Genomic DNA, 25,298 nt, shown 5'->3' with positions numbered 1-25,298 from the left:
CTCTCTTTGGTCAGTTTTCAACCATTGTTTCTTGTCCTTCCCTCTGGTGCTTTGGAGAATAGTTGGATGCCCTCTTCTTTGTGGCAGCCCTTCAAATACGTTTGTATATGAACATTTAAGACTTTTATGTCTGTCTGTGTATATGTTTTCTGGATCTCCTAATTGTTGTTTATTTTTTCTTCTTCTCATCACTCCCTACCTCTTTGTTTGATTTGTTTTCTTGGGATTTATGATTGGTTTTGTGTTCTAGAGATTTTAATGATTAGTCACCCTTACCCCTCAATTTTAGTTTAAAGCCCTTCTAATGAGTTGGGTCAGTCTTTTTCCAAGTACATTTTCCCTGTTTTCGTGAGGTGCAGCCCATCCCTTGCCAAGAGTCCATCACTTAGGAAATGCAGTCCAGGGTCCAGGAAACCAAATTTTTCTTGGTGACACCAACCTTTACCCAGTGGTTTATTTCTGGAATTCTTTTTCCCGTCAGTGGGTGTTGGTTTTTTGTTGGGAGTACTGATGAGAACATTACTTGTGCTGCTAGCTCCTTAACTTTATTGCCTAGTTGCTTATAGTCTCTCAGTATTGTGCTCAGGTTCCTTGTTGTGTCATTCATCCCAATGTGAAGGAGTAGGAGTGGGTAGTAATCTGTGGCCCTAATTATTTTGGTTAGGTTCTTAGCCATGTCTTTGATTTTTGCTCCAGGGAGACAACATACTTCCCTGGATTGTATATCCTGTCTGCAGATGGCTAATTTTTTTCCTTTGAAAATAGAATCTCCTATCACCAGCATTCACCTTCTTTTTTTTGGGTGGGGGGGTGCAGTCTGAGGTGCTTTTCTTTGTCTCGTGTGTATGTCAATGTGGCTTTTTTAGGGATATTTGGTGTTGCTTCTTTGCTAGGTGTCTGAAAGTTTTCTTTGAGGGAGAGGTTGTGGGTCTGTGTATTTCCATCTAGGGACATAAATCGATTGCTCAGTTTTAATGGTGCTGTTTCTAGGTGGGTTAGATTGGGCAGCAGGGGTTTGTTAGATGTATGCTGTTTCTTCCTTTGAACTAGATAAGTAGTAATAAGTAATAAGATAAGTAGCAATGGGAAACTTCAGCTACCCATATATCTGCTGGGAGACAAACTCTGCAGCTAGTGGAATATCAAACAGATTCCTAACCAACCTAACTGACAACTTTGTCATCTAAAAGGTAGAGGGGGGAACTAGAAGTAAAGCTATACTAGACCTAATTCTTACTAATAGAGAAGAAATGATAGAAGGAGTTGAAGTTGCTGAAACCTTCAGGTAAAGTGACCATGTCAAACTGGAATTCAATATAATGCAAACACAAGCAATAGAAAATAATTCAACCAATGTCTTAAATTTCAAAAGAGCTGATTTTAACAACCTCAGAGAGAACCTAAGAAAGATTCCATGGATGAAAATCCTAAAGAGTCCCTCGGGAGAAGGGCGGTTTATAAAAACTAATAATAATAAACTAATAATAATAATAATAAATAAAGGGGAAAACAACTCAAGAAGCATGGGAAACTCTGAAAAATGCTATCATAAAAACCCAATCCAGCACAATACCACTGTAAAAGAAAATCAGGAAAGTCAAGAAGAAACCAGCATGGCTACACAAAGATGTCTCAGACAAAGTGAAAGACAAAAAGGACAAGTGCAAAAAAATGGAAAGAGGGTCCCATAACAAAGGCTGATTATCAGCAGACAGCCAGAACATGAAAAGATGAAGTCAGGAAAGCAAAGGCTCAGAATGAACAAAGACTTGCAACAGAAATCAAGGATAATAAAAAAAGGTTTCTTTCAACATATTAATAACAAGAAAAAAGTCAAGGAAATTGTAGGTCCACTAAAGAGAGAAGATGGCAAGGAAATAACAAGCAATAGGGAGAAAGCAGAGCTGCTTAACTCATTCTTTGCATCAGTCTTCACACAAAAAGAAATTATAGCACAACATACCAAAAACATTCGCTGCAAAATTAGAATAAGCAAGAAAATGGTAAGAGAACATCTATCCAACCTTGACAAATATAAATCACCAGGACCCGACAGATTACATTCCAGAGTTCTGAAGCAGCTGGCAGATGTTATCTCGGAACCATTGCACCATATATTTCAAAAACCCTGGAGCACTGGGGAAGTAAGTATCTGAAGATTGGAAAAGGACTGATGTGGTTCCCATCTTCAAGAAAGGGAAAAAAACAGACATAGGAAACTACAGATCAATTAGTCTAGCATCAATATCTGGGAAGATCCTGGAAAAAATAATAAAAAAATCTGTGAACAACTAGAAACAAGCAAAATTATAACTAGTACCAGCACGGGTTTGTTAAAAACAGATCATGCCAAACCAATCTTATTTCATTCTTTGATAAAGTGACCAAATTAGTAGACCAGCGAAATGCTGTGGATATAGTATACCTAGATTTCAGTAAGGCATTTGACAAAGTAGAGCTACTACTTGGTAAGCTAGAAAAAGGTAGAATAGACAACATCACCACCAGATGGATTTGTAGCTGGCTGACAAACCATACTCAGTGAGTAGTCCTTAACGATACTACATCCAAGTGAAGAGAAGTAAGCAGTGGGGTACCACAAGGCTCCATCTTAGGCCCAGTACTCTTCAATATCTTCATCAATGACTTAGATGAGGGAATAAAAGGGGAACTCATCAAATTTGCAGATGACACTAAACTGGCAGGAATAGCCAACACCCCAGAAAACAAGCTCAGGATTCAAAAAGATCTTGACAAACTGGAACAATGGGTCCTCTCCAACAAAATGAAGTTTAATGTGGAGAAAAGCAAAGTTTTACATTTGTGCAGGAAAAAAGTAAAAAATAGAACAGTGAGTTAAAAAGAAGCACGTGGGAGGAGAAAAGTAGCTGAGGCCCTGCTGATTGAACTTCCATTGCATTTAAACTGCCCAGAGCTTGCTGGCAAGTGCTACAAACAGTGAGTTAAAAAGAAGAAGGTGAGAGGAGAATAAACTAAAAATCAAAAACAGCAGTGGTACATTCAGGGCAAGTACATCTGAGATTCCTTGTATCTAAAAATATCTGGCTTAGTTCAGTGCAACACTTGTTTTGCAGCTGTCTTTTGCAGTACACTTTTCAAACTTGGAAACTGTCCTATTGTAAACAAATCACAAGGACAGATTATTTATCTAGGGTCTGTAATCTGTGCCCTTCAGGCAGAAATTAGGTCCAGTTCAGCCCTTCTACTCTATTGAGCCACCGCGCTATCAGCCCCCTCTACCACAAAGATCCTGCAAGAGAAGGGCAGTGTGGACAACCATGGGTTCTGGCAGGGTGAGAGCTGTGAACCATAAACACAAAGTTTTCACTGTGTCCCTGCACAATAGATACAGTGCCCTTGCTGACCTTAATAGGGACATTAAGGAGACAGGTAAAAGTACTTGTGATGATAACTCAAATAAGCAGGTGGTAATGGTCTGAGATGAAGAACTTGTTATTAACAGGGAGAAGTGCAAATCAGGTATTACACATCAGTCATGCAAGAACAGAAAGGCATCCCAAAAGAGAAACCACCTTCTGGTTGGTTATTCAATTATAAGGGATGTAAATTTAGGAAAGGACATAGAGGTTTTGAAAGAGGTCAGGTGTCTTCCAGGTGCTACTGCCAGTAGGAACAACAAGCATATTTTCAAAATAGTCAATAATGCCAGCAAGGACTGTGATGTGGATGCTATTGTACATCTTGGCACTAATAATCTTTCCCAAAAAGATATACTCTCTGTGCAGAATGATTTCTAGAGCTTGGGGCAGGAACTTAGCAGGATAGGGTGCCATAGGTGTATACTATAGGCCACCCAACCAAACAGATGAAATAGATGAACTTTTTGCTAGTCAGCTAACTAAGGTATGTAGGAAGCACATCACAATAGTAATGGGGGACTTTAATTACCCTGACATCAACTTGGAGACAAACTCTGCACCAAGTGGAAGATAAAACAGATTCCTGACAAACCTAGCAGATAACTTTGTTTCCCAAAAGGTAGAGAAGGGAACTAGGGGATTAACCATATTGGATCTAATTCTCACTAACAGATATAAAATGACAGAAGGTGTTGAAGCCACAGGAACCTTGGGGAAAGTGATCATGCAATATTGGAATTCAACATTATGGAAGCACAAGCAATAGAACACAGTCAAACTAGAGCCTTGGACTTTAAAAGAGCTAATTCCAGTAAACTTAGAGAGAACTTGGGAAGGATTCCATGGATGAGAATCCTCAAGGGGAAAACAACTCAAGAAGCTTGGGAAATTTTGAAAAGTGAGATACCGTATTTTCCGGTGTATAAGACGACTGGGCGTATAAGATGACCCCCGACTTTTGAGAAGATTTTCAAGATTTTTCATCTTATACGCCGGAAAATACGGGTACATGCCAGTTGCCAAGTGTCCAACACAAGCCCGATTCAGCCCCGTCTGATGCAGATGGTGCAAAGCCACCCTTTTGAAGCCTAAAGGGGCTTTTCCTTCCACCCACCCTTTGGAATACACGCAAGAGCTGCGTTCACACGATGCGCTTTTTCAGGCCAGACTCTGCAAACGGCACGGCAGAAGCCGCAACCACCACAGGAACTCCGAGTCCCCGCATTTCGGCAGCCTGCACGGCCAAGCGCGATCCGGCTTTGAGAACGCATTTGCAGATGGAGCAGACGCTGCATCTGGAGCCAAGCCCCGCCCAGGAGGCGGTTGGCCAGGCAGGCCCGGAAGACGTGCTGGAGAGCCGGGCTCGGGGTGGCCATGCCGAGGCTGGCTGGTGAGGGCCGCTGCGTGGTCTGCGTGCGAGAGGGGTGACAGGCCGCCAAGTACCACTGTCCGGGCTGCTGGGAGAGAGAGTGGGTAGCAGGGTGCGCTCTGCTTGTGCTCAGATGCCGCTTGGGTGAGGGGGAGGGGCTTCCTGCCGCTCCCGGGGTCTGGCGTTTGCAAGGGGAGGAGAAGGGGCTTAGAGGCTCTTGGGGGTGGGAAGGGAGGGTCATGTTGGAGGGGGGACTGGACTAAGGAGGCTTGAAGTTGCTTTGCAAGAACAGGGGCGCTCAATTGGTTTATGTACTATTTTCCAGCGTATAAGACGACTGGGCGTATAAGACGACCCCCAACTTTTGAGAAGATTTTCATGGGTTAAAAAGTCATCTTATACGCCGGAAAATACGGTAATAAAATCCCAGCCCAGCACAGTACCAACAAAGAAGAAAAATAACAGCTCTCAAAAGAAACCACCATGCCTTCATAAAGAACTCTCTGATAAATTGAAAGATAAAAAGGACAAGTATAAAAAGTGGAAAGAGGGGCACATAACTAAAGCAGAATATCAGCAAATAGTCTGAGCATGCAAAGATGAAGCGAGGAAAGCTAAGGCTCAAAATGAACTAAGGCTTGTGACCCAAGTAAAAAATAACAAAAAAGCTTTCAACATGTAAAAAACAAAAAAAGTGAAGGAAATGATTGGTCCATTAGTGGGTGAAAGTAGCAAGAAGGTAACAAGCAACAGGGGGAAAGCAGAACTATTTAACTCATTTTTGCCACTGTCTTTACACAAAGGGAAAAACAGTCCAACTATCAGAAACAGTACCATAAAAAAATAGTCTAGAAACACAAGTTAAGATAGGCAAGAAAAGTAAGTGAGCACCTATCCAACCTAGACGAGTCCAAATCACCAAGACCAGATGGATTACACCCCAAGGTTGTCAAGGAACTGGCAGATGGGATCTCAGAACCACTGAACTATATTTTTCAAAGATCCTGGAGCACTGGGGAATTACCAGAGGACTGGAAAAGAGCTGATGTAGTTCCCATCTTCAAAAAAGGGAAAAAAATAGATCCAGGAAACTACAGACCTATCAGCCTGATCTCAATACCTGGGAAGATTCTGGAAAAGATAATCAAACAACAAATCAGTGAACACCTTGATGCAAACAAAGTCATTTACTAAAAGCCAACATGGGTTTGTCAAAAACAGATCATGCCTGACAAATCTTATTGCATTCTTTGACTAAGTGACAAAATTAGTGGACCAGAGGAATGCTGTGGATATAATTTACTTGGACTTCAGTAAGGCATTTGATAAAGTAGATCACAACCTACTACTTGATAAGATAGAAAAATGTGGGTTAGACAGCATCACCACCAGATGGATTCGTAGCTGGCTGACCGACTGTACTCAGTGTGTGGTCCTCAATGGAACTGCATCTACATGGAAGGAAGTGTGAAGTGGGGTGCCCCAGGGCTCTGTTCTGGGCCCAGTGCTCTTCAACATCTTCATCAACGATTTGGATGAGGGGATAGATGGAGAACTCATCGAATTTGCAGATGACACCAAGCTGGCAGGAATAGCCAACACTTCAAAAGATAGGCTTAAGATACAGGAGGATCTGAACAAACTGGAACACTGGGTGCTACCTAACAAAATGAAATTCAGTGGTAAAAAAGTAAAGTTCTATATTTAGGCAAGAAAAACCAAATGTACAGGTATAGTATAGGGGGTACCTTGCTCAACAGTAATAACTGAGAGAGGGATCTTGCAGTCCTAGTGGACAATCACTTAGATATGAGCCAGCAGTGTGCTGCAGCTGCCAAAAAAGCCAACACAGTGTTAGGCTGCATTAACAGAGGGATAGAATCGAGATCACGTGAAGTATTAATATCACTTTACAATGCCTTGGTAAGGCCACACTTGGAATACTGCATCCAGTTTTGGTCACCATGATGTAAAAAAGATTTTGAGACTCTAGAAATAGTGCAAAGAAGAGCAACAAAGATGATTAGAGATCTGGAGGCTAAAACATATGAGGAATGGTTGCTGGAATTAGGTATGTCTAGTTTAATGAGGAGAAGGATGGGGGGGACATGATAGCAGTGTTCCAATATCTCAGGGGCTGCCACAAGGAAGAGGGAGTCAAGCTATTCTCCAAAGCTCCTGGAGGCAGGACAAGAAGCAATGGATGGACACTAATCAAGGAAAGAAGCAACAAAGAACTAAGGAGAAACTTCCTGACAGTTAGAACAATTAATCAATGGAACAACCTGCCTCCAGAAGTGGTGAATGCTCCAACACTGGAAGTTTTTAAGAAGAGCCATTTGTCTAGCAGAGAATTGGAAAATGTCTGGTGTGGTTCCCATCTTCAAAAAAGGAAAAAACAAAACAAAACAGACCCTGGAAGCTACAGTCAATCAACCTAACATCAATATCCGGGAAGATACTAGAAAAGCTAATCAAAAAACAGATCTGCGAACAATGGAATTAAAATAAAATAAAAAATAAAAAATTTCATTCTTTGACAAATTGACTAAATTTGTAGACCAGCAAAATTCTGTGGACATAGTATACTTGGACTTCAGCAAGGCATTCAACTAAGTAGACAACAACCTACTTCTTAGTAAGCTAGAAAAAGTGGAATTGATAGTTATCACCATCACATGGATTTGTAACTGGCTGACAAACCATACTCAACGAGTAGTCCTTAATGGTACTATGTCTACATGGAGGGAAGTAAGCAGTGGGGTTCCACAAGGTTTCATCTTAGGCCCAGTACTCTGCAATATCTTCATAAATGACTTAGATGAGGGAATAGAAGGGGAACTTATCAAATTTGCAGATGATACTAAGCTGGTAGGAATAGCCAACACCCTAGATGATAGGCTCAATATCCAGATGGATCTTGACAGTCTTGAACACTGGGCCCTATCTAACAAAATGAAATTCAGGCTAGAGAAAAGTAAAGTCTTACACTTAGGCAAGAAAAACCAAAAATAAATATAGATTGGGTGAAACCAGGTGAAACAGTGAGAGGGTTCTTGGAGTTCTTAATGGACAATCAGTTAAATATGAGTCAACAGTGTGCAGCAGCAGCCAAAAAAGCCAATGTAATCCTAAATTGCATTAACAGAGGGATTCAATCAAGATCACGTGAGGTACTAATACCATTCCATAAAGCCTTAGTAAAACCATACCTAGAATACTGCAACCAGGTCACCACACTATATAAAAAAAAAGATGTTGAGACTCTAGAAAGAGTGCAGAGAAGAGCAACAAAGTTGATTAGGGGACTGAAGGCTAAAACATGAAGAATGATTACAGAAACTGGGCATGGCTAGTCTAGTGAAAAGAAGGACTAGGAGACACATGATAGCAGTCTTCCAATATTTGAGGGGCTGTCACAGAGAGGAGGGTGTAATGTAGTGGGTTTGACGCAAGGAAGAGATGCCAGCTGGAGTTCAGTTCTTTATTGGGGGGGTTCCATACTGGCGAACAAGGGCTACCTGGCCTCCTTATATACCCGGCCAGGTAGGTAGCTAGCCAATGGGGTTGGCCCTAGGTTTCCTGCTGAAACTAGGTTTTTCCGCCAAACCGTCCAGGCCAATGCCCCCTAGTGGCTGCTGTTATGCAGGTGACCTGCACCTGGATACATAACACCCCTCCCCCCTTAGAGAGCCTCCCTCACAACTATGCAACATAACACAACTATCTACAATGTTTAACTATATACATATACAGCGAGGTTGATGGGTCACTTGCACACATAATCCGCTAGGTACACTGGTGTCCTGTGGGGCCTGGTGGATCATCTGAGTGGGGCTTCGCCTTGGGCCTGATTGTCTGGCTCACGGTGCTCCTGAGCTGGGTTGGGTCCGGCCGCCGGATCCCCACCGCCGCCAATGCCCTGATCCTGCCACAGGGCTGGCTGAAGGAGGCCATCCTCCACTTGTTTGGGGTCCATGCAGTTTCCAGTTGGTCTGGTCTCTTCTGGGGTGTGGTTATCAGGTTGGGCAAGGGTGGTGCACTCAGGGGCCCTTCTTCTGAGCTGGTCGATGTGTCACCTGATGTGTTGAATCCCCTCCACCCCCACGATGTAGGAGAGAGGCCCAGTTTTCTCAACCACTGTCCCTGGAATCCATGGGTGTCCTGCCCCATAGTTCCTTATCCAAACCAGGTCCCCCACGTTGAGCACCCTAGGTGCCAAGGGCTTCTCGGTCTCTGCCGCCACTCGATCGGGGTGCAGCCGGTCAAGCTTGGTGATGAGGCACAGCCCCCATCGTAGTTCTGCTGGGCTCTTCCCTGTGGCCATGCACGGTGTGGTGTGCTGGGCGAGCAAAAATTTTGCCAGTCTGTGATGCCAGTCCCCGCTGATGATGTGCCGGAGTGCGTCCTTGGTCGTCCTTACCATCCGTTCAGCTTGCCCGTTAGTCGACGGGTGGAAGGGTGCAGAGGTGGCGTGTCTAATCCATTTCGCCTTCAAAAACACCTGGAAATCATTAGCAGTAAACTGAGGCCCGTTATCAGACACAATTATGTCGGGGAGGCTGTGTGTGGCAAAGAGGGCTCTGAGCACCTGGATTGTCCTTGCTGAGGTCATGTTGGGGACAGGGACTACCTCCAGCCACTTAGAGTGGCTGTCTACTACTACTAGGAACAGTTGACCCTGGAAAGGCCCCGCATAGTCAATGTGAACGCGGGACCAGGGCGTGTGTGTTGCCTCCCACCTGTTCATGGGGGCGTGGGGCATCTCTGGCCTGGATCTCTGGCATGTGTAACAACCCTTGACCCATTCCTCAATGTCCTTGTCCAGCCCTGGCCACCAGAGGTAACTCCTGGCCAGTGCTTTCATCCTAACCACCCCCGGATGTCCCCCGTGTAGGGACTCCAACACTCTGCCCCGGAACACTGTGGGAATGATGACCCTGCTTCCCCACAGGAGGCAACCCCGGTGTGTGGAGAGTTTGTGCCGCCTGGTGAAGTATGCCTGGAATTCGGGCCCTGGGGACTTGTCCTGCCAGCCTGTGCAAACCCACGAATGTACCCTACTCAGGATGTTGACAGAGGCTGTCTTGGCTGCAATGTCCCTGGCATGTACTGGGCATTCTGGTAGTTCCTGCAGAGCTAGGACCTGTGTTGCTGGGGCCGGGTCTGGTTCTGCGGTGTCTAAGGGTAGCCTACTTAGGCTGTCTGCGTGGCCCATCTCCTTCCCTGGCTTGTGCACCAGCTTGCAATTGTAAGCTGCAAGGAAGATGGACCACCAGAGCATTCTGGGCAATAGTATTTGGGGGGTTTGCTTGTCCGTTGTGAACAGGCTGAGCAGTGGTTTGTGGTCTGTGTAAATTGTGAACTCCCTGCCGTATAGATAATCATGGAACTTTTTTACCCCTGCCACTATTGCCAGGGCTTCTTTATCAATTTGGGCGTAGTTCCTCTCTGCTCCAGACAGTGTTCTTGAGTAGTAAGCGATTGGGATTTGGGCCCCATTAGGCTCAAGGTGACTTAGTACAGCACCCACACCATAAGGGGATGCATCGCACGTGATGCATATGGGCTTTGGTTCTATAAAGTGTGTTACTGTGGACTTGTCAGACAGTAGTGCCTTTAAGGCTCTGAAGCTTTGGTGGTCCAGGCCCATGCTGCCTTCTTGTCCAATAGCCTGTGTAGTGGTTCTGCAATTGCTGCCTTGTGGGGAAGGAAGGTGTGGTAGAAATTGAGCAGGCCCAGGAATGCCTGCAGCTCTGCCTTGTTTCTTGGTGTGGGTGCCAGTTTGATAGCCCTTACCTTTGCCTCTGTGGGGTGGATTCCCTTGGCATCAATCCTGAACCCCAGGAATTCTGTGGAAGGAACTCCAATGCTGCACTTTTCCCTCTTCAGCTTGAGGCCAGCAGCACGCAGCCTGGCTAGAACCTCCCTCAGCCTACCTGCCAGTTCCTCAGCTGATGCTTCATCAGCTGAGGAATAAGGGCAGACTCCTTATCAAAATAAGGGCAGACTCCTGGGATGCCCTTGAGGGTTTTTTCCATGATTTCCTGGAAAATGCCAGGAGCTATGCTGATTCCAAACTGCAGCCTGCACCTGGATACATAACAGAGGGGGTCAACCTATTTTCCAAAGCACCTGAAGGCCAGACCAGGAATAATGGATGGAAACTGATCAAGGAGAGATTCAATCTAGAAATAAGGAGAAATTTTCTGACACTGAGAACAATCAACCAATGGAACAGCTTACCTTCAGAAGTTATGGGAGTTTCATCACTGAAAGCTTTCAAGAAGAGACTGGACTGCCATCTGTCAGAAATGGTGGATAAATGGGATAAATTCGGAGTATTTTGTCTCAACTGTGAAACGAAAGACTGGAAATACAGTGCATTTTATCCAAACTGATTTAAGATGATGATGATGATGATGATGATGATGATGATGATGATGATGATGATGATGATGATGATGATATTTCATTTATAGGCAAAATGTTAATTTGAGGTCAAAAATAAAACTGAGCATACCATGCAATACAGTATTTCTTTTCATTTTTCATAAACAATCATTTTTGGTTTTTTTCTTCTCTGATCTGATTTGAGCCTGCAATTGAAATTTCAGCAGGACAATTGTAATTTTTTTATTATCATAGGTTTACTGTTTTGGCCTTTTTGAGCCTTATCATAACCTGTCAAATTAGAGTGCTATGCTTTTGAGATGAATCTTAAGCCATATTTTTTTTACTGCAGCTCATCACATGAGGAGGCTGGAGCCTCTCATACTCTCTATGGGCATGGAGTTTGCAAATGGCCTGGATGTGAAAGCATTTGTGAAGATTTTGGCCAGTTTTTAAAGTAAGTTGGTTTTTGAGTTTGATTATAGGTTATAAGATTACAAAGACATAAAACTGAGCTGTAAATATATGGCATTGCTGCTGTTACTGGTTTAGTTGGCAAAATGTATCACATCTATTCCACAAATAGAATTGTTCCCCTTTCTTTCATCTAAAATAATTCTAAAGACTTTTAGTAGCATGGTTTTTAATTTACCTCTTTGCAGAAATTTTCCTAGAAAATAACTTGTACCCAACTATACTACCTACAAGAGTTAGAACAGCTATGGGCTTGTGGGCCCATTCTGGGCCTTGGCAACAAAAAATTAGCTACTGGTTCTGCTGAACCGGTGCAAACTGGCTGAATCCCACCACTAGATTCAGCACTATAGATGATATCTTGGTAGAAGAAATAAGGATGCTTAATTAGCATGCATAATCATTGTTCTTACTATGAAGTGTGAATTTATTCATCAGTTCTTAAACATAGCTTTCAAATAAATCTCCATTATTGGAACACTCCATATTAAGTTTCTAAAAAAGGTGTTTGGAAGGTCCCTTCCAAAATTAAGTTGGCCATCACAGCAGCATGATCAAAACTTTGCCCTTTTGTACATGTGTTGATATCACACATCCATGCAAAGTGGCAGGGCTTTGGTCATACTGCAACAGCTACCTTTTTGGTTTCTTGGCTTGCAAACACTGCTTGGAGTTCCAGCACCTTTATAGAACATGGCGACCAAAGTTCCTACTTGGAACTTTGGTCGCCATGCAGGTTGTCCCATGTCTGGGACAACAACCTGCATGGAACAAGGCTTCATGAGGGTACTACTTTTTAACCTTGCAATGAATGCAGAGTCCTTACTCACAGGCATTCCTCTTTTGCTTTGGAAAACTGGGAGCATGAGAGAAATACATTTAGTTTTAATTTCTATGCCACTTTTCCACAAGGAAATGTTGCAATACTATGTTCAACCCAACAAATGTGAAAGGGTAGCAAAACCCTCAACCAGAATACCACAGATATTGCTACATATGTTGAATACAAATATTTTGTAAATATATTCTTCATATTCTGGGTGAAAAATCAGTTAGTAGGAAATTTATAAGATGACTACCCACTTTTCTAATGCCACTATTCCTTAGAATAATCCCTTACTGGCACAAATGCAGAAAAAATTAAGTGTAGCTAGAACATATAAGCAATAACTCCAAACATTTAATGACATGTTTGAGAAGATAAAGTGTTCATTAGAGAATTACAGTTTCTCTATCATCCCACCACATTATCATGTTTTTAGATTAACCCTTTGTTTTAATTTGTACCCTGTCATACTATGAAGTATAGAATAAAAATCCAACATATTTGTTTGCATTCAGCATGAATGGGTGGAGTGTATTTTTTAAAATTAGGAGTAACATCAGAGCAAAATAAAATTAAGAGCAAACTATCCAACAATTTTATAAAGTTTGTGTAATTATCTTATATTTTCTTTCTGTGTACTGTGAAAGGACTGAAGCCAAATGGAGTCACTTTGCTAAAAGAGTCATGCAGGGCTTTAGTGAACAAAGAATCCTAATGAAAAGTAATAGGTAGGTTTATATAGATGAGTAACTTCACAAGTGTATGCTCTTATGTTGTCATGGTGCAACTAACAGGTTGAATGAACTGCTTCATGCTTCATCAACAATTAAGTTAATTAGCTCATTTGAAATTGCACTGCTTTGTTGCCAGGATGTTGGTATAAATGTTAGAAAAGCCTGTTTACAAATGGTATACAGCCATGGGGAGATAGACTCAGTAGTTTAACAACAGAGCATAGAGGTTCAGCTCATAATGGCTTTAGAAAAAAGTGCTATTTTCATATGCCTGCAAGTTTACATACATACTTTACATACTACGATCTGTAATATTTCTGTTTATAGATTAAAGAAGTTATACTGTTTGCCTCTGGGATTTAATTAAGCTGCTGAAAATTATTCCAGATGAAAGTAACCCATATACTCCATATATTGTTCTAAGCAGTGCTTTCTTTGTAAAAGAAAAAGGAGCTGGAACTCACACAGTGCATACAACCCGCGTTGCCTACCCTACAAGGTTACATCCAAAACATCCTGAACTCCGTTCTGAGCGTTCTATGAGAAAAAAAAGCCCTGGTTCTAAGCATAATTGATAAAAGAGTTGTAACTGGCTTAGCTCCATTTTTTATTCTTATCCCAAAAACCCAATTTGTATAAATACTTCTACCCATCCAGAGTGTAATTATATTAGTGTTTGGCTTAGTCCTCTCACAATTATTTTGACATTTGCTTTTACAGTTATTTTGTAAGACACTGGTTTAATAATTAGAATATATTATAATAGGTTTTAGATTAATGATAAAATATGCCTTGTTTATCACTGTTGCTATTTATGTCTGCTTATTATCAAAAGAAATTGTCACTCCTTACATCACTTTCTGCTTTCAAAAATAGGCTGGCCAAATGTACAGTAGATATCATTTCCATGTGCTGTTCAATGCTTAATTTTCTATCATTGTCCCATACCTTGATCTACAATGCCAAACAGCTCTTGTGGACTGTATACAACCTAGAAATCATAGGATTCTTTGTGGTCCCAAAGAAAAGCCTCCATACATTATTGAGCTTTTCTATTAGATTTAAACCCAAAATTAAAAAGACATAAAATTCATCTTTCTTTTTGAAATGGTGATATGCTTTGCAGCCATCTGAATCTGCTTGTATTTAGTCCTCTTAGTTTCTTTCACTGCACAAAGACCCATTTTAATAAAAAAAAATACAAATCTTTTATATCAATTTAGTTTCAATTTAAAGCCAAAGAACAAGCTGAGTTTTCTCCAATCCTCTAACTATATAGAGCACAGGTGTCAAACTCGCCGCATCATGTGATGTGTTGCAATGTATTGCGACTTTTTTTGCATTGTTGGAGCTGAGGTTGGCCCAGTCTCCATATGATGTAACTGGCCCACAGGCCATCAGTTTGACACTCCTGATATAGGGCATTACATGTCTAATGGCAGTAGTTTTCAACGCCTTGTTCCTATGTACTCTTTGCAAGAATGCTGTAAGTTCTGGCATGATACTTATTAATAGACCTAATGCTAGTATATTGTACTGAAATAAAATATTCATGAAGAATGCTGTCCAAATTTAGTTTTTGTTTCAGAAATATCCTGGTAATAGACTGAAGATACTTCTAATGTATATAGTAAGCTTAACTAAAAAAACTAGACCTGTTAAAATAGACATTTTATGCTTGATTTATTGTGTTACATTGTATGTGCATGTGTACTGTAATTAAAAATACATTTAGTTTTGTTTATAATTAGAAAACAATTCTGTACTAAGTCATTTGAAAGAAGCTTCCCTTCTAAAAATGGTGGTTTTATTTCTTATATTTAATAAAAGATTTGGAGTAAAGAATAACTTTAAAAATATGATTTATAGCTATAAAAATATAAAATATAAAAATTTCATTTTTCTTGCCCTCTGACCAAAGCACTTTTTTCTGCACTGAAATGTTTAAGTTATTTTCCCCAAAGAATTCTGAGATCAATAATGCTTGCCCATTATTTTCAATATAGTTAGTTATCTTAAATGGGCCACGTGATTTGGTAGGCTGTAAAATCCAGAGAATCAGCAGACGTCAGCAGAGAAATTTAGAAAATTCTGTCCCTCTGATATAGCTAATAGCTGAATTTCTGCAGTCTATATATGTTTTTATTGTGTTGTAAGCCATCAGAGTCACTTTGGATAGTGAGATGGACAGTTTATAAATTGTGATTAAGGCTAGAAAGCAAGATACCATGAGTTCAAGTCCTGCCTTAGCCATGAAAGCCAGCTGGATGACTCTGGGCCACACTCTCTCTCTCAACTCAGTTCATCTCACAGGGTTGTTACTGTGGGAAGAATAGGAAGAGGAAGGTATGTTGGATGTGTTCGCTGTCCTAAATTATTTATAAAGATTAAAAAGGCAGGATATATATATAAATATATAAATATATACTCATGTGATATACAAGATGAAAAACTGTTATAATCCTTGATTGTTATGTTGTGCTTTTGAACACTCATACATAAGAAAATTTGGTTGATTTTCAGGCTTTTGTTGTGTAAATTTACATTTACTCATGTGCTCAGGATTTTTTTCTAAGAAAAACCAGTATGCAAATCAGAATTTGAGGTTAGATCAGAAAACAGTCTTGCAGAACTGCAGAAAGAACAATAATTGAATGGAATATTGTGTAATGAAAAGTGATTCAAAGACTGCCAAACCTGTTTCAGAATTCTTTTGGAATTTTACTATAAAATGAGCGTTGACAGAAATTAACCATTTTGCTGGTCAGCAAGCAAGGAACCTCAAAGATCACTAAAAGCATTTAATAGTAGTTCTTCATTACTGTCTTATAAATGTCAGAATGCAGTAACATATGTCAAAACTTTGGTGTATTTTGTCTGCAAAACTAATTATCATTCCATTGGTCCTAAGTCAGTTTGAGTGCAGATGGATTTGACTTTTAGAACTTTAAATCAAAAGGTTTACACTATAGCATTCCAGCCAAAAGACAAACATTCTTTAACCTGGGTGCAGCAGACGCCAGCAAAACAAAACATGATCTATAGTACAAAGACAGGCAATGTTTTTCGTATAGAGGCAGAATTGTTAATGTTGAAAAAAAGTCATGTTCTACCAGAAAGTTAGTAGCTTACCAACATGAAAGATTTCAAGATTTTCTAAGTATAATAACTGAATTCAATGGGAAGAGTAATATGCTGTAGTTTAATTAGGCATCAAACTTTTTTAGTATTAATTCATATATATAATATAATTCATTAATTCACACACACACATATATATGAATTAATACTAAAAAGAAGTTTGATGCCTAATTAAATGATATATATATATATATATATATATATATATATATATATATATATATATATATATATATATATATATATATATAATACACAGAGAGAATGAAAGGAGATAAAAATATTATTATATTCACTTTTTAAAAATAATTGTGTAGGTTTTTTTTCCTTTGACTGAAAGCAAGCAGTCTAGTTCCCAAAATATGACCTCAAAATGGCATTCTTTGAACTTGTCAGAAAATTGTGTCTTTCAATGACAATGCCATCATTCCTCAAAACTAAGACATCTGACACAATAAATTAAATAAAAACTGACATATATGTAATAGAACATACCTTTGGTATTTCAACTCCCCATTTTGTTTAAGCATTAAAGCTTGATGCAAAATAAATAAAATAACATTGACAGTGTGTATAAGTGAAATATCTCACTAAAATAGCCTCTGACACTTAGATTCAGAAATATTTTACAGTAAATTTGAAATATCCGTTTTAAAATTGGTTTAATAGTTTGCTGTATTGCAGGATAAGCTTACATCTATTTAGTACCTCAAATCAATAGAATGAAAAAATACAGGATCTTTCTTTCTTTCTTTCTTTCTTTCTTTCTTTCTTTCTTTCTTTCTTTCTTTCTTTCTTTCTTTCTTTCTTTCTTTCTTTCTTCCTTCCTTCCTTCCTTCCTTCCTTCCTTCCTTCCTGCTAGAATGTTTACCTAATTGTTTCCTTAAAAGTACATATTTATATTTTTCATATGCCAGTCTTGGAGTTTACCTACAGATTCCTGCAGTTTTGGAAGAACACCAGTCAACCACATCATTTATTCTATTTTGAAAACAAAAATCAATATAAATATAAAGTGACCCATAAATTAGAATTGGCTCACACAATGTTTGTTCAGTGCTGCCTTTCTGAAGGTATCCTTTGCATTTTTTCTTCACCTCTCTGTTTGAACTGCAGTCACAGTAAGAGGCTCATTAGGGGACATTAGGGACTGGAACTCACCAGAATTCCAGCGCTTGCTTTGCTCTTATTAATGCATAGCAGAGTAGAATGCATTTAAATATTTCATAGGCTTTCAGTAATTTGTGTGTAATCACCTTGTTAGCAGACCAGTAGAAGTAGAACAGGTCTGTGAAATGGTGTTGGTGATTGTATGGGTAATTTATGGACCTTTGCCATCAGAAAGAGCATTATTGGGGGCTAGAATGAAGCTGTGAAAAAGAACCAGCAATAAGTTGGAGGGGAAAAAACTTAATAAAGGTTTTGTAAAAAGCATCTTCAGGGATAACAATCCACTTGGTTCTTTTTGAAGCAGCTATAATTTATGACATATGCAATATATCAAATGCATAAGATAGCATTATGAAGCATTCATATGAAAAGGATATTTGCAACATTAGTTCCAACTTCCTGCAAGGGACATGATTAAATGATTAATGAAATGTCCCTTTGCATATGCATTTTGAAACAGCAATTAAGCACTGACTGAAAAAATCTACCAATCCTCTCATTTTTCAGTATTATCTTGTTCTTGATTTATAAATCATAGGGAATTTTTGAACAGCAATATGTACCTGGGTTGGTTGTAAAAGCATAAAAGAGAATAATTTGAGTATAAAACAGTCATAAATCCACAAATTCATAATTTAATGTTAATTTCAATCCTATTTATTTAGTCACTTGGCATTGTATTTATATCTAGTGCTATTTTTGTACTTTGATTGGCATAATTAAGATGGGGAAATGAATAGGCCCCATTATTTTACATATCATTGGTAAACAATAGTAAGAAAAGAAGAAGGAAAATGTGGCAGAGGTATGTATGTGTTTTTCAAGTTCTCAGTAATCCACTGGAGGCTGTTCTATAAATGATCACTGAAGGGCTGCAAGCTAGCCTATAATTACAGGAAAGAAAGTGGCAGCTCTGGCATTTCATAACTATGTGTCCTCAAAGTGCTTTGTGAGTTTGTCACCAATGATAATTTAGATAGAAGCTCATTACTGAACATCACAACACTTTAAAAACCTTTCCCCTTCATATGGGAGAATAAAGGACTATTTTAATGGCAAGGTTCTTTTGTGTTTTTCTGAAAAAATCAGTCGAGACAAAACCTCATTGACTATTATTGTAGTCTACCATTGCTAGCCTAAAAAGGCAGCCCAGATAAATGGAATAGTTCTCTTTAAGACTTGAACATACCAATGCAAACATTTTACAGATTTTTAGCTCTTTAAATATACAAAGAAGAAGTAGAATTAAAATGTAAACACATTTATGCTCCAATCTAGGGAAGTGAAGATTTTACATGTGTACCTATTACTAGCAATAGATGGATAGGAATGGGGAATGGAATAGAATCTCACATGCAAATGTTTTCCATATAGTATTTGTGTCTGTACGTCATGAGCCCAGATTGTCTATGTGGAAACCCCTTTTTTGAAAACTGAAAATCCCCAGTGGTTATCTCTTTAAATGGGCAATACTCAGTCCCTCTGTTCTCATATTTTCTATCCCAAGATTCTTGTCTAAATGGCTGTCAGCCACTATTGAAAGTAGTCTAGTGCTTCCATGTTTTTAGGTCATTATCGAACAGGTGCTTGGTATACTTCAGTTTTTTAAAGAGGTGCCTATACACATTCACTGCATTGGACTACTCTTTCTCACACACTACCAAGCTAATAGATACATGTTAGATATTTTTTGATTCTTTCTAATTTAATCCCTGGTTTCTATATAGCCCATTAAGAGTTTCATCCTTTATAGTTTTATATGGCTCTCCTTTTATCCTGTATTGGTTCATCGGTTTAGAAGCATAATTGGTTTAGAAGCATTATAACCTGGGAATAAGAAGAAGTGTTCTCTGTAGAAAGAATATCTGTTAATTCCTTTCTTGGCAGTTAATGCAGATTCCAGTTCTTCATTTTGGATCTAAATAGTGAAAATAAATGAGGCCAGACTAAGCAATTCCTAGTCTTATCAATTTCACTTCCCAACATTACCAAATAAAACAGTAAAAAGGTTTGTTGGATGGTTGCCATTTCCTAGTTAGAAAGATAGCATACTTCTCTTCTTCTTTTTAGAAGACTACCTGTCTGAATATGAAGATATATTAATCTTATTCATATTTTTATCATACTTATGTAGTTGTCCATCTCACAAAATATGACTTACTCTTTTACTTGCTGAAATAGCAGATAATTTTTTTTTCAAAGCAGTCTAGGGCTGGGAATGGACAATTTCTCAAACTGACCAGTACACAACCAGTGTCCTGATATGTAAAGCAACACTTCCTACCCTCTTTTACTCTAAAAGAGTTCTTCTGTAATCTGGCTGGTAGTTAGTTCTATGGAAAATTTCACATGTGGTTTGAGGCAGATCCCAGCTCAGTTTTCTGAACATATAGTGCCCCACCCCCACAGGGGGAATCATAAACAGCACTGTCATTACCTATGAACAGTTTTCATTTCTAACCATTCTTGGAGCTGCAGTGACAACTTAGAAATAAAACTCTAAATAGAATGTTGTGTTCAGAGATAATTCAGTTTCTGTTTGATCATATGAAAAAGTTAATCAGCATATTAAGCTATCTGACACCCAAAAAGGGGCTGAAAATCACCTCATGTCATTTCAGCAGATCATAATAAAATTTTGCAAAATAGCAATGAGAAGACCAAAAAGTGCATGGAGGAAAATGTAAATTTGATTTAATAAATAGCCATGATTTGTTTAACATTTTTCAGTTTTTATTATGTGCCATACATCATAACAGTAAGTTTACTAAATGTGAAGTCAAACTGCCCCAGTTATCTGAAAATTCAATTACAATTCAATTCAGTTTTTAGATTCAACATTACCAGGTCCTAAAGTCTATTTCACTGATTGTAGAGTATCTTTTTATCAACTGATCGTCTGTATTCTCTGTCTGTTCAAATGCCTTCCAAATATTGTATCAGCACATTGTTTGTATTATATCCAGGACTCCTGTAAATGAACTTTTAAAAACCCTGAATATCTCATAAGATGTTCAGATACTGTGACTGAATAGCATATTTTTACTATAATAGGAAGAGGAAATAGTTACTAATGGACTACTTAAATTGCATCTGAAATACATTAGGGGGAGATGATAACTATAGAGCATTGAATACAATCCAGTTAGTTTAAATATGTTTTGTACAATTCTCAGCAAAGTGAAGTGTCATTTTATAAAAATTAATTTTATGGATATAAACATTGTGGAAAGTTACTTTCCAGTTATAAATTTCTATTTAAATTTTATTTAAGTTCTGTTATGTTTTTGTTGTTGAAAAGTAACTAGCTTGTGATTCTGTTGATAATTTGGGAAGATTTTTTTTAAAAAAATAGAGAATCAGAAGCTGCAATGGAAGCTGGCTTGAGCCAAATACCAATCCAGTCAGTAGTATTCTGAATTGCACTGTTATATCTAGCATTTAGTGTTTTATTCCTGGATTCTTCTGAGCAGATAATAAAATGAAGAGTACAAGATCACACAGGCACTAACGGAACTAGCTAAGTGTCATCTGAAAATGTAACTGAAAGCAAATTGTTCCAAGATAAAATTTATGCTGTTTGCTTTTTGTTTCATGCCATTATAGAATGCTGTATATAAATCTAGAAATATTTGAATTCATTAATGTATCCTTTTCTATATTAATTATCTGTGTTCTCTTTTTTCCTAAGAATATTATCTATATCATTAAATATTAATATTCTTGCACTGGGTATGTCCACAAATATATTTTTGTCTGTTTGTTCATTGATATTTGTTCAACTAGTGCTTAGTGTCTTAAAAGAGAGGCTGAAGATATAGATACACACTTTCTACATATTGAGAAATTAATAATTATTCTCTTTGAAGGAAAGTCACTTTTCTCTTGTGCAGAGGAACTTTTGACTTTGTGGATTCATTAGTAATAAGACTTGACATTTCACACAGAACAGCTCTATGTTTAGAATGTGTTTTATGTTACTGGGAATTTCTCTGTGACCTGGCAGGCAGTTCCATCTCAAGCCTGATCTATCTTTAAAATATGAAGATGACCAGGGTTATGACAAAATTGTCCTTGTGTAGGATCTCTTTAATTACTCATGCTAGGGACAGCTTGATTTACCAATAAGCTGCAGCAAATGAAATGACTGAAAAAAACAGTTCAACTTACAAAGCCTAAATTAGATCAAGAGCAAAAATGACCAATTACAGGTATTTGTCCGTGTATGGGCATATGCTCTGTGGTAAGAGAAACAAAGTAAAAGTTCTCTGCACTTTCAGACTCTTATCTGTACTATATCTTTAGGCTGCAGTGATATGTTTGTGAGATTCTTTACAGATAAAAATACTCATAATTGCTCAAGTTTTGTTGCCTACAAAGCAAAGTCTAATCAGATAATTGAAATTATAATTTGAAATCTGATCTGGGATACTTTTAATTTTAGCTTTGAAATAGTGGCATGATCTATCTGTCGGCTTGATCCAAGGCATTTTTGGCTTTTGGCAGCTACAATATGTCTGTGCAGCTGAATTTTTGAGGTGATTAATACTTCTTTTTTTATTGAAAAGTTTTAAAATACATTTTATCTTTAACCATCCCCCCTCCCCCCACCCCTACCTATCCCTCCCTACCCCTCCCCCCCCTTCCCCCTCCCCCCCCCCCCGACTTCCCAGAGCTAAGTACAAGGTATAAAAACAAAGAACAATCATAAACATCCATATGCTACCAACAATAAATTCTTAAATCTATCACTCTCTAGCTCATATAACTACAAGCAATACTAATATACATATAAAAAGAAAAGAAAATAGAAAGGAAGACTTATTCAAATGCTAAATGAAACTTTTTAGTCCCATATTTGTTCTGGATATATTCAATCCATTTTTTCCACTCCATAATATAACGTTCTTGCGAATGATCTTTCAAATAACCCAAGATCTTTGCCATTTCCGCCAGGTCAGAAACCTTTAAAGTCCATTCTTCTATAGTCGGCAGTTCCTCCTTCTTCCAATATTGACCTATTAAAAGTCTTGCTGCTGTAATTAAATTCAACATCAACTTAGTGTCCACAACAGTAGCATCTGTAATTATACCCAACAAAAACAATTGCGGACAAAACTTTATCCTTTGCTTGAAGATCTTCTGCATATTCCACCAAATTTTTATCCAAAAAGCCTTAACCTTTTTGCAGGTCCACCATATGTGAAAATATGTTGCATCTTCGCCACCACACCTCCAGCATTTTGGCTGATAATTCGGATACATACTTGCAAGCTTTTTAGGATCTAAATGCCATCTATAAAACATTTTATAAAAGTTCTCTCTTAGGTTTTGAGCTTGTGTAAATTTTACGTTCCTCACCCAGATCTTTAATACTTCTTTAAGAGAAGGGGTAAAAGGTAAAGGTAAAGGTTCCCCCGCACATGCGTGCTAGTCGTTTCCGACTCTAGGGGCCGGTGCTCATCTCCATTTCAAAGCCGAAGAGCCGGCACTCGTCCGAGGACGTCTCCGTGGTCATGTAGCTGGCATGACTAGACGCCAAAGGCGCACGGAACGCTGTTACCTTCCCACCGTAGTGGTCCCTATTTTTCTACTTGCATTTTTACGTGCTTTCAAACTGCTAGGTTGGCAGAAGCTGGGACGAGTATCAGGCTTCTCTGCTACGCGGCACTCGGGATTCGACCCGCCAAACTGCCGACCTTCTGATCGACAAGCTCAGCATCCTAACCCACTGAGCCACCGCGTCCCTAGAAGAGAAGTCATCAAAATTAAAAATTATAATAAGGCCATCTCTTGATTTGTATTAAGAAACTTCAACTCAGTACCCAAATTTTATTTTTAAGGAAGATCTTGAGAAGGTAGAATATCATCCACAGAGTATCCTAGATAAAGTAGGTTATCCAGATACCTTCCAATTATAGTTTGGTACTAGCCATGTATGGATCAGCATATCTAACATATGTTAGGTAACATATGTTATCTAGCAAACACAAAACTACTTAGAGAGATCATCTTTTCATCTTCTCTCTATCATAAATTTTACTTCAGACTTCAAAAAACATCCAGTAATATGGACAGATATCAACATAGTGCACATGTATAAGACGTGAATACAAAATTTCCTTGTGTCTGATCACAGGGAACATTTGTAGCTTTTTCCTAGAATAAGTGTTGAAAATAGCATCTGTTTAACTAGCTGGTTCCTACTGGAGATAAACTAAGAACAAACTCTAAACCTAGTACTGTCTGGATTTTCTAGTTCTCCAGTTAGTCATTCAACATGCACTTCTAATCTTTCTTACAAACATCTTTCCTATAAATATCATCTAAATATCTTCGAGGATGTGGTGATAGGGCCAAATTTATTTTTCCTAGCTGTGAAAGCCCTACAGGTCAAATGAAGCTATGCTGTAAATTTTATTATACTTCTTATGTAAATTCTAAAGTAATCGCTCCCTGACCTCATACCCTTGCTTATTTCTTTGGAATGTTAAATATATCTAATACAGGGGGGAAAAACTTCTGAAAACATACTTTAGATCTTAGCAATGGTTTGGGCCTTTAAGATCTTTAAGATCTCTTCAATAAGCTTAATATTCATTTCCTTATGTTGAAGGAATAATAAAATGGAAACATGTAGCTATGTATGCTGTTAACCACTGTTCATCTCTCCAACTCTCCTATTCTAGCTGATGCTGTATATAGATAGAATTGATATCTTTCTGTTTCCCTTACTTCCCCTTAATTCTCACACATTGCACAGCATAACCTTCTATATATGAACTTGCCTGTTCATATAAAAAAAATTCCCACCAAGGCTTGTTGATGTTATTAGTCTTATATATATATATATATCTTATATATCCCATACTCCATGTACACATGCACAAACACAAAGAAGAAATCAAGAATAGATGCTGAAGATTGTTTTTCCACAAAAACAAAGTAAATATGGAATTGCTACAAGTACATGAAGGTAACATTTTCTTACTCCATGTCCAAGATATATAGTTCAGTTATATTATTAATAGTACGTACTGTATTTATTCCAATTTTCCCTCAAAAAACATTCCCATTCACTTATCTTCACAACTATCCCTTGTAGAAGCATAGGCTGAAAGATGGGAAGTAATTCTAGATAATACAGACAATCTTATAGTTGGGTTAGGATTTCAAGCCTGCTCTTCCCTGTTCATCATTGGAAAAGACCCTGATGTTGGGAAAGATTGAAGGCAAAAGGAGATGGGGAAAGCAGAGGATGAGATGAGTGTCATTAGTGCAGTGGGCATAACTTTAGGCAGACTCAGGGGGACAGTGGATGACAGGTGGGCCTGGCGTGGTGTGGTCCATGGGGTCATGAAGAGTCGGACCTGACTTAGTGACTGAACAACAACAACTTGCAGCCTCTGTGGCCTCTTGGCCCATCTTTCCTGACCCTTCCCATGGTTCACAGAGGAGTTGCAGGTTCTGAAAAGGGCCTAGAGTGCTGCTGGAGGAAGACAAGGGATGATTGAGACTGGACACAACCACTATTAAGGCCTGCCTCATGGCAGTAAGAGCAGCAAAACAGCATTATTTCTCCACTCTTATTGCATCCTCAGAGTGTTGCCCAGAGTGCATCCTCAGAGTGTTGGGTCACCCTCCTGGGTCAGGGGCACTTGGGTAATCATTTGCAGTGCCATGCTCTGCACCTGATGAAAAAGTCACTCGGATTCTTTCCCAGTTGGATCTCAGGTATGGAGATAGTCCATATGAGATGCCTGGGGAGAGGTCTTGCCTGATTATCTGGG

General features: G+C 38.9%; 1 protein-coding gene across 6 annotated transcripts in view; it reads left to right on the top strand.

Annotated features, from left to right (window-relative positions):
* FOXP2 (forkhead box P2) overlaps positions 1-25,298 on the top strand; it is a gene marked incomplete at both ends in the record, with an annotated part of 376,809 nt that overhangs the window by 277,238 nt on the left and 74,273 nt on the right. For all 6 annotated transcript variants that reach the window (XM_081330288.1, XM_081330287.1, XM_081330286.1 and 3 more), the window contains one exon: positions 11,516-11,620. In XM_081330288.1, coding sequence (XP_081186414.1) covers positions 11,516-11,620 — 105 coding nt within the window. The remainder of the gene's footprint in view (positions 1-11,515; positions 11,621-25,298) is intronic.

The sequence above is a fragment of the Vipera berus genome (genome assembly GCF_964194415.1).
Source record: "Vipera berus genome assembly, chromosome: 6".
NCBI lineage: Eukaryota > Metazoa > Chordata > Lepidosauria > Squamata > Viperidae > Vipera > Vipera berus.
This window is presented reverse-complemented; position numbering and strand designations above follow the sequence as displayed.